The sequence below is a fragment of the Rhinatrema bivittatum genome, chromosome 5, assembly GCF_901001135.1.
Source record: "Rhinatrema bivittatum chromosome 5, aRhiBiv1.1, whole genome shotgun sequence".
Classification (NCBI taxonomy): Eukaryota; Metazoa; Chordata; class Amphibia; order Gymnophiona; family Rhinatrematidae; genus Rhinatrema; species Rhinatrema bivittatum.
This window is the reverse complement of record NC_042619.1, coordinates 16,662,875-16,673,133: the sequence shown is the minus strand read 5'-3', so window position 1 is coordinate 16,673,133 and position 10,259 is coordinate 16,662,875. Positions and strand designations below refer to the sequence as shown.

The following is a 10,259-nucleotide window of genomic DNA, read 5'->3' as shown; positions in this document are numbered from 1 at the left end:
ACTCCTTCCCACCCTGACAACTGTCTCTCTCATCTCATTTTAATTTCTTTCCTCTCTGCATCTAAGGCTCTCCCTTACATCAGCATCACCTCTCTCACACCTGGATCTCATCCCTCCTTCTCCCTCACTCCTATCCATCGCTCAACCTCCAGGTCCTTATGTTCCCACACTTCACTTCTCCATTCCCCTCTCACTTTCCATCCTCCCCTCACTGAGTTGTTCCCATCATCAAGCTCCTGTTAGCCGGCTCGCTTCTCCATCAAAACCCCCCCCCCACACCTCTCACAGTACCCCCCGTCATCCCCAGATTGACTCTCACCCTCTCTCTGCCATTTCATTTCACTCTTCTCCTCTCACATTCTCCCATCCCTACCAGTTTCTTTCCCTCACCCCCATCATTTCTGCTCTAACTCCCTCAGCCCCCCCCCCCCATCATCCCCTCGCATACTTGTCCCCGTCACCCACAGTTATCCCCTTGCACTCTCTCCCCTTCCCCCCAAGTGGAAGGAGAATGCACTCTCCCCTCCCCAGGAATATCTGGAACGTTCCAATTACCTGAACAAGCTGAGGTCCTACAGAGGCCACGCTTCACACACCATTAGAAGGCACCACCTGGTCCCATTTTATTTTGTCCTTTAAATACAGGAATTGGCACCCCTCTTAACAATCCCAGGGTTGGTACTGCCTCTGAGGTTTCCTACAGCTGAGCTCTACTTACACCGTGCAGGCTGTGCTAGGTCAAACACATTGTGCAACTGTTTTACACATTATACATTGCTTTAATGTACAATCTTCCCCACTGTACAAGGCATCCTACATGCTGAATTTTAAGGCACCGAACAGATGATCAATCCTGCATAAATAAGATAGCGGGCCAGCACAGCAGAAAATACTTCTCCTGGGCACTATGGCAGGCACTGGGTGCAATCTAAGGCAAGAGGCGGAAATGCTGGGCACCCATGGAGTTGCTACAATCTCCCGAGTAAAATGCACACTGGAGTACTTTCAGGAGCGATAAAGGATGACTTTTCCTGACTTTCGTTGCTGTTGAATTGGGGGGATGTTACAACGGTGCTGCGTTAACACCAGGGCAGTCTCATCCGTCGAGCCGGCTGCAGGGCAGCGTTGCGAGGCCCCGTGATCGCACCAGTAAGGGCTCCAGCCCACGCCGCACGTTGCGCGGAGCTCTGATCCAGCCCTCCGCCGGGACTCAGCACAGTAACTTGCATCCGAGGGCGAAGCAGCTGCAGCCGCCGTCCGAGAACGAAATCCGGCTTCCAACGGCGCGTCGAGGGGGTCGGCCTCAGAACGCGCTCCAGAGAACGACCGTCCTTTTTTTGTCTATGCTCACCACGTACTCGCCAGACAGAGACCAGGCAACCGCGTTCACAGAAGCACTAGATGGGGGGGTTGGATAGGGGAGGGAGTGAAGAAAATACAATTAACAAGCGACACGATGGAAGATTAGATTCAGAAGGAGCGGAGGCTCGGAGAGAGTGCGAAGCAGGTTACAGAGCGCGGTGAAAGCAATGCAATGACCTCATTATGAGAATTTATTGCCTGTAAGAGGATCTCATGCAGAATCTGACACCAAAATTATGTGCAGAAGAAACACACTCAATGATCTTATAGCTATCGTTTAGACTTATCCTGTGTGCATTACCTCTTTCTCTACTCTGGAGTTTCAAGTATTTTATCACACTGTACAGCATTATGAAAGCCATCGCTCCGATGAGAACAGTGGCTTCTGCTAACCTCGGTGTAACATCATCTCACAAATATCAATACTGTAACACATATTACTATTTACATAATTGTGCAGGAATATTTGTTTGGGTTTTTTTTTTTTTTGCAAGCTTATCTCGAACTGAGCAATGCAACAAGGCATTTTTCATTTAAGCGATTTAAAAAAAGCAATAAAAGTCCTTTAGTCACAGAGGTCATTAGTGTCAAGGCACAAGACTGGTAACATCCACCCACTCATATTTAAACTGCTGCGGTGCCCACATCCCCTCTCTAATGCCAAAGCCACAGCTGGCATCTCCCGAGAGACTACCCAGCACAACTCAACCGAGGACGGCAAACGTGGCTGGGTGGGGGCTGGTGTCCCTACCTGTGGGTGCCCTGCAGACTCTTCTCCAGCTGTCCGGTGGTCACATTCCAGATGAAGAGGGTGCCGTCGGCAGAACCGGCAATGGCGTAATTCCCATCGGGACTAAGGGAAAAGCAGAATGCAGGTTGGCTGTCCAGAAACGTTTCAGCACATGAAAGGTGCACATGCTAAGCCCTGAAAATTCCCAGAAACCTCATCAGCTGGCAAGGGCTGGAGCACCAGTACTACTAGCAATGAATCTACTGCATCTGCAGAAGGGGCATTAAAGCTACTGTACCATAATATTCATGCAGAGAGAGAGCAGTTTTGTCCAATAATAAGTACCTCAATAAGTACCATGTTTCTGAGTTGTTTGACTCTCTCGAGAGGAGCAAACAAGAATGTGTCACCAGTGTGCAGCAGGAAGCAAACTGCAGTGTCATTGGTGTTGCGTCGAAGGCCTGCTTAAGGATGGATCCTAATTGTCTATCCTGAATATCCTTCAATGCAGCCCCTCCCTCAACGGGAATGGTTGTTCGCTTTGAGATGTCACAGACCATGGCAGCCACTTTCAGAAAACGCAGGTCGCTGGTTCCAGAGGGTATAAGGCTTCCGAGGCCTGACCCACTCCAGGTCAATTGGTTCCTGGATAGCTTCCATCATTGGGAAGTAGCATGAGGCTTTACGAAGGGACACCAAGAAGGGGTTCTTCTTTGGTTCCACCATAGGGTCCGTGCCTGGAATACCCAGAGTCCTCAGAGTCTGGGATACAAGGGCTGGTAATTCATCCCTGGGGAAGAAGCTAAGCTGGATTCGGTAGGGTTCCAGGCCTGGAGGGATTTCTCCTTCTTCCAGGGAGCCCCCATCATCATCTGAGGTTTCCGGGTCCTTGTCTGGAAAATTTTTGTGTTTCCGGCAGAGGTTGAACCCGGGTCGCAGCCGGGACTGATTGCACCTGAACGAACCAGAATTTAAAGTTTTCTGCTTACCTGGTCTTGGCACTTACCGATTGCATGCCAGGACAGTCTTCAGCTGCGGGTGGAGAGGGCTTTACCTTCACCGCCGTGCTCGGTTATGCACCCGCTGCCTTTCAGGCACTCTGGGGGCTAAGTCTACGACGGGAACCAGCTACCAGACCAAGGCCCACCTTTGAGGGATAACGGAAATCACCTCAGGAATTCTCAACTGGGGGAAGGACCCTTAGGTATCACCGCAGGAGAGCGGTGCTCGATCTTCTTTAAGGTAAAAAAATGGTTTTTCTTCTTTGCTGTAATTCTTAACACTATTCTAGTGTGTGGGATAGTGTCTGCATCTGCTAGGAGACGGAGAGATACTGCAGGGGTATATCTAGAGTGACTTGAGCTTGAAATCTGACTGCATCTCCCATCTGCTAGCAGAAGAGCAGATAACCCACTGGTCCTGAGTCCATCTGGCTGTGTGCTAGGAAATGCCTTTTCTCTCACGTTCCCTTCCTGTCAGAGAGACCGATGCAACGGAGCAGAGCGATGAGATTTTACAGGTGTCTCTTTCATCCGAGCTGACTTGCAAGGATTATAAGGGCCCTGCTTTTTACCTGGCCTGTAACACTGTGCTCCTCAGGTCTGCAGGCAGTCTTAGGAAAGGGAGAAATGTTTGGCAAGGGATGGGATGGGCAGGGGTTTCTTTCTGGTTTTTGGCTGCATGATGACCTTCCTGGGTTTCCAGCCCTTTCTAAAGTTACTTAAAACATGTTCGCAATCATTCACGTCAGGACGTGTCAGAGGTTGAGGCACCACCGGCCTTTGTGTTCAGGAGTCAGGATTGTTAATCTGTTTATTTTTTTAAACCAGATGTCAGTCGTTTAAGTTGAGGAAGGGGCAAAGACCGTATCTGCCGCCGAAGCCCAGCGCACGTACCCCCATAGCGTGGTCTGTACATGGGGCCTTCAGAAGGGCGGGCGAGATAAGTCTTCTGCCATGCTGAAGCTTCCCTGCAGTAAGGACAACGGAGGAACTAAGCTTTGGCACAGTCCTTGAATGACATGGCTGACCAGGCAGCAAGGAGGGGCCACCCCACCACAACCCCCCAGGGCGCTGTTAGGTCCACGGTGGTCCTGCTCTAGGCGTCACTGGTCCCTTCCTATCTAAATATACTCAATTATTATTTTTAAAAGAGCCCTAAAACCATTTTCCTACCGCAACCGGACGGGAAAGCCCGTCACCTCATGATGCAAAGAAACTCAGCTGTCTGGGTGGTGTCCCCTTGCCTTGCTCTTTGTGCAACCACGGAGGGGTGGCTGGGACACCAATGATTCAATACGTTGCTGAATCATGTGGTGCCAAAGGACCGGAGACGGACGGACGGACGTGGTTCCTTCTCACAAAAGTGGAAGTAGGGAGGAGACGGCTGGGAATTACAGGCCGGTCAGTCTGACCTCTCTGGTGAGCAGATTAAGGAAACTGCAGTTAAGAGAGAGGACAGGGCAGTTTTTGGAATCCAATGGATCACGGGACTGAGGCAGATTTTGTCAGACGAATCTAATTCCTTTTCTCTGACTGGATGCCCAGAGAGTTAGATCAGGAGAGAGCGCTAGATGCAGGGATCTTGGATTTCAGTAAGGCCACGGGCCTGAGCGCCTGAAGTGACTGGCTGGGTTAGATAGCGAGGCAACAAAGATAGGGGGGGCAAGCAGCGCTCACTCCGAGGAAAGGCGGGGAGTGGTGAGACGCAAGGTCCGTTCCTCAGCCCAGCTCTGGCCAACATTTCATTAGCAATATTGTAGAACTAGCGGGAAAGGTTTGCCTTTTTGCAGACAATAACAAAATCAACAGGGTAGACGCCTTAGAAGGTTTGTAAAACACGAGGAGGGATGTAATGAAACTTGAGGAATGGCGCAGAGCAGTGGTTCTCACTCTTATCGGGACACACCTGGCAGAGGATGCTCACATGCGTGACTGCGATGAACACATGGCCATCACAGAGCTAAATTAAACATATTCTGCATCCTCAGGAAGCCCCTGATCCCCAGCAATAGATGCAGGGCAGAACTGGGTCATTTCCCTGTACAACTCACCACACAAAAAAAGATATTGTGATTCTGGTGTGATCTCAACAGCAGCAACACAAACCCCCTCTACTAGCAGGTGCATTGTAAAATACACTCGGCACCGGTGTAGTAAACCGCAAACAGCAATAATTCACTCTCTGATCTGGGTGAAGTTGGAAACGGCCTCCCACTGGGCCAGAAAGAGGAGAAGGGAGTGAGAGTAACCTCACCTCAGGTCCGACAAAGTGGCAATCATTTCACCCAGGCAATCAATTTCCTCAAAGCGTAGCCTCCTGCTGGCCCTTGCGACAGACCTGCTGAGAGCCACTGCGCTAGAGTCCGGCAGCTGAGATTTAATGTTAAAAAAACCAAAAAACGCAGGGTCATGGCATTTCTGGGAAGATTCATTAAAGAAACGTTCCAGTATCCTTCTGAAGACCCACTGAAGAAATACCGTCCGCTAGTACACCGTGCCCCCGTGAGAGGAGTCGGCATGTTCCAGGGCAAAGGGCCATTCCTGGGCCCATCCTCAAGCAAAGGGCCGATCGAAAAGGATGTTTGCATGGTCTTGGATCTGTCTCCATCTGCTGGCAGGGAGGCTAAAACCAGGAGTCTGGCCTGATCCGGGCTACGAACAGGAACCCTATTTCACCCCGTCAGCTCCTGACCTGCTGATCTGGGTACAGAGGTGATTTAGGGTCCAGTCCTCTTCCACCGCTGCAGGCAGGGGCTGAGTTGCACCATTACCCATGCTAATCCCAGCAGCAGGATCTCCAAGTTACACCTGTCCGATCTTTTTTCAGGCACTTACAGGGGTGATGTTGAATTTCCTGTGTGACTGAGTGTTTTGTTCTTTTTTTTTAGCCTTGGTGTGACTGTAAAACTGATACTTTCTTATTTCCCAGGAGATAATACCCTGAAAACGTGCCCACAGGTAAGCAGGACTCCAGTCCTCCCATTCCACCGAGTTAAGCACACTTTCTGGGAAGGGACTGTAATAGGTAAACTGCAAGCCGCTAAAAAACTCACCGATGTGGTAGCCCCTTTTCTTGTTTCAGAAACCAAGGCGGTGAGGTGAATCACTTTGAGCTCAAGTGCCAGAAAATCAGGGTTAGGGTGGGTTCTTTGATTTGATTTCCAAAAAAGTGTTGGAACACCATTCTGAGAACACTCCAAATATTGCAATGTATGCCATGGTAGTGTAGTAGATGACGGCAGAAGACGACCAGTCGACCTATCCAGTCTGCTCTGTTGTGCGTGAATGGGAGGAAGAGCCAGGGGGTTGGCCAAGAGGGGAGTCAGGTCCTGGGAGAGGCCTGCTGCACTGCAGTTGTATGGGAGGAGGTTGCTAGCAGTTCTTACTGGACAGCGACTTGTGGCGGGCTCCCAGAAGGTTGCTGGAAACCACCTGGCTGGCAGAGAGAGCCTCTCTTGTCTGTAACCTGCTCAAAGTTAACAGTTTATAACAATTTTTCTAGGGGAGTATTGCAATCTGAGGGCACCTCTCAAAGAATTGTGATAATGTATGCTACTAGAGGCAATGAAAGACTCCCATCCCCAGTGATAGGTTGAAAGGCTTGAAGTTGCAGGTTTAGAGAGAGAGAGAGAGAGAGATCTCATCCCCAGTGATAGGTTGAAAGGCTTGAAGTTGCAGGTTTAGAGAGAGAGAGAGAGAGAGATCCCATCCCCAGTGACAGGTTGAAAGGCAGGAAGTTGCAGGTTTAGAGAGTGAGAGAGAGAGATCCCATCCCCAGTGACAGGTTGAAAGGCAGGAAGTTGCAAGTTTAGAGAGAGAGAGAGAGAGATCCCATCCCCAGTGACAGGTTGAAAGGCAGGAAGTTGCAGGTTTAGAGAGTGAGAGAGAGAGAGAGATCCCATCCCCAGTGACAGGTTGAAAGGCAGGAAGTTGCAGGTTTATAGAGTGAGAGAGAGAGAGTGAGAGAGATCCCATCCCCAGTGACAGGTTGAAAGGCAGGAAGTTGCAGGTTTAGAGAGTGAGAGAGAGAGTGATCCCATCCCCAGTGACAGGTTGAAAGGCAGGAAGTTGCAGGTTTAGAGAGAGAGAGAGAGATCTCATCCCCAGTGACAGGTTGAAAGGCAGGAAGTTGCAGGTTTAGAGAGTGAGAGAGAGAGAGAGATCCCATCCCCAGTGACAGGTTGAAAGGCAGGAAGTTGCAGGTTTAGAGAGTGAGAGAGAGAGAGAGATCCCATCCCCAGTGACAGGTTGAAAGGCAGGAAGTTGCAAGTTTAGAGAGAGAGAGAGAGAGATCCCATCCCCAGTGACAGGTTGAAAGGCAGGAAGTTGCAGGTTTAGAGAGAGAGAGAGAGATCTCATCCCCAGTGACAGGTTGAAAGGCAGGAAGTTGCAGGTTTATAGAGTGAGAGAGAGAGAGTGAGAGAGATCCCATCCCCAGTGACAGGTTGAAAGGCAGGAAGTTGCAGGTTTAGAGAGAGAGAGAGAGATCCCATCCCCAGTGACAGGTTGAAAGGCAGGAAGTTGCAGGTTTAGAGAGTGAGAGAGAGAGAGAGATCCCATCCCCAGTGACAGGTTGAAAGGCAGGAAGTTGCAGGTTTAGAGAGTGAGAGAGAGAGAGAGATCCCATCCCCAGTGACAGGTTGAAAGGCAGGAAGTTGCAGGTTTAGAGAGTGAGAGAGAGAGAGAGATCCCATCCCCAGTGACAGGTTGAAAGGCAGGAAGTTGCAGGTTTAGAGAGTGAGAGAGAGATCCCATCCCCAGTGACAGGTTGAAAGGCAGGAAGTTGCAGGTTTAGAGAGTGAGAGAGAGAGAGATCTCATCCCCAGTGACAGGTTGAAAGGCAGGAAGTTGCAGGTTTAGAGAGAGAGAGAGAGAGATCCCATCCCCAGTGACAGGTTGAAAGGCAGGAAGTTGCAGGTTTAGAGAGTGAGAGAGAGAGAGAGATCCCATCCCCAGTGACAGGTTGAAAGGCAGGAAGTTGCAGGTTTAGAGAGTGAGAGAGAGAGAGATCCCATCCCCAGTGACAGGTTGAAAGGCAGGAAGTTGCAGGTTTAGAGAGTGAGAGAGAGAGATCCCATCCCCAGTGACAGGTTGAAAGGCAGGAAGTTGCAGGTTTAGAGAGAGAGAGAGAGATCCCATCCCCAGTGACAGGTTGAAAGGCAGGAAGTTCCAGGTTTAGAGAGAGAGAGAGAGAGATCCCATCCCCAGTGACAGGTTGAAAGGCAGGAAGTTGCAGGTTTAGAGAGTGAGAGAGAGAGAGAGATCCCATCCCCAGTGACAGGTTGAAAGGCAGGAAGTTCCAGGTTTAGAGAGAGAGAGAGAGAGATCCCATCCCCAGTGACAGGTTGAAAGGCAGGAAGTTCCAGGTTTAGAGAGAGAGAGAGAGTGATCCCATCCCCAGTGACAAGTTGAAAGGCAGGAAGTTGCAGGTTTAGAGAGAGAGATCCCATCCACAGTGATAGGTTGAAAGGCTGGATTAGAGAGAGAGAGAGAGAACAGTGAAAAGCACACAGATCTAAATTGAGATCTGTGAGTTCAAAAGATTATTTTTATTTATTTAACATTTTTTATATACCGGCATTCTTAGGACACATCATGTCGGTTCACAAATAGCTGAGAAAGGAAATTACAATGAACGGGGAAGGAGGGATAACTGGGAAAAAATTGGATAATTTACGAAACTGGATAACATATGAAAGGATAGGAGAGAGAGTCAACGAGCAGGGATACAACATTGTTGAACGACATGGAGATTACTTATCCATGTTAAGATAAATATGCATAAACAACGATTAAATATGTATAAGTAATGTTAAGGAGGCATGTGTGTGCACTTATAGACTTAGTATATGAACTTAATTACAGTATAAAAGGAGGCATGTGCACTTATGTACAGTTATATACAGGGGGAAGAGGGAGGGAGCGAGGGGGGGAGGGGGAAAGGAAACAAGGTAAAGAAGAAAGGACACTGACTGTCCAGTGAAATACAGCTGCCCAAAATCAGCTTCTGGGAGGAGTTGACGCAACTCATAAAGCAGCCTGAGAAGACGACTCAAGTAGGTGAGGCGCCTCACCTTGATCTGCTTGAGGGAAGGGCGTAATAGGTCCTGGATGTTTTCAATGGTGGCAAGATGAAGCTGTGCAAGCAGAAATCACTCAATGGGCAGGAAGACGACAAAGTTTGTACTGGCGTCAAGGAGCTTAACAACTGCACAAACCAATGAAAAGATAAAACCAAACAAACCCAAGTCTGTAACCAAATGTTTGAGTTTCTTTCAGAGAATCCTATATCCCCCAATCTCAAGAGGTTCCACCGGCAAAGCGTTTCCAAGGGTTGGGCGATCCATAATAATGCCTGTATCTTCCACGCACTTTATAATAATAATGATAATTGCAAAGCAGCAATGACAGCTCCATGGCTTTGATAGGCCGGCTGTGATCTCTCCCAAGACATGAGAGCAGACAGAGTGGAAGGTGGAAAGAGAGAGGAGGGCGAACACGCGAGACAGGGAAAAGCAGGTGGGAGGGCAGAGGAAGAGGAGAAGGGCGGGAAATTGTTGTGGGGGACGGGGCCTGGGGGTCACACAAGCTGCGCTGACGCTGCTGCGCCGAGGGGCCCTTTTGAATGGCAAGACCCGCGGGCTTACCTGAATATGGCTCTTGTTAAGTCTCCTCCGCATTTGAACCCATCAGCCCTGCAGGGGGGTAAAGCAAAGAAGCTGTGAGACAAGACGGCACGGGACTGGCACCAAAGTCACAGGCTGCACACACAGCATGGTCGGGAGGATAGTCCTGGTGCAGAGTCACACGACAGAGTCACAGTACAGCTCAGCTCCAGTCCCATACAGCATCAATTATACAGTCACAGTCTACAGTTGCAGGGTATGTTCTCACTACATAAGAACAGCCATACTGGGTCAGACCAAGGGTCCATCAAGCCCAGCATCCTGTTTCCAACAGTGGCCAATCCAGGCCACAAGAACCTGGCAAGCACCCAAACATTAGATACATCACACACTTGTATTCAGTCACGGTACTTGGTGACACAGCACAGTTCACGACACAGCACAGTTCACAAGAGACATTAACCCACAGAGCTCAATATTCTTCAAACTCTTTGCGTCTGCCGGTTACGTTACTTTTACTGGGCTGGTATGGGATTATGT

General features: G+C 49.6%; 1 protein-coding gene across 2 annotated transcripts in view; it reads right to left on the bottom strand.

Moving 5' to 3' along the window:
- Window positions 1-598: 598 nt before the first annotated feature.
- ATG16L2 (autophagy related 16 like 2) overlaps window positions 599-10,259 on the bottom strand; it is a 79,888-nt gene continuing 70,227 nt past the window's right edge. For both annotated transcript variants that reach the window (XM_029602061.1, XM_029602062.1), the window contains exons 16-18: window positions 9,741-9,788; window positions 2,114-2,215; window positions 599-1,397 (exon numbers count right to left, since the gene is read on the bottom strand). In XM_029602061.1, the coding sequence (XP_029457921.1) occupies window positions 1,304-1,397; window positions 2,114-2,215; window positions 9,741-9,788 (244 nt within the window). In that variant the 3' untranslated portion in view covers window positions 599-1,303. The remainder of the gene's footprint in view (window positions 1,398-2,113; window positions 2,216-9,740; window positions 9,789-10,259) is intronic.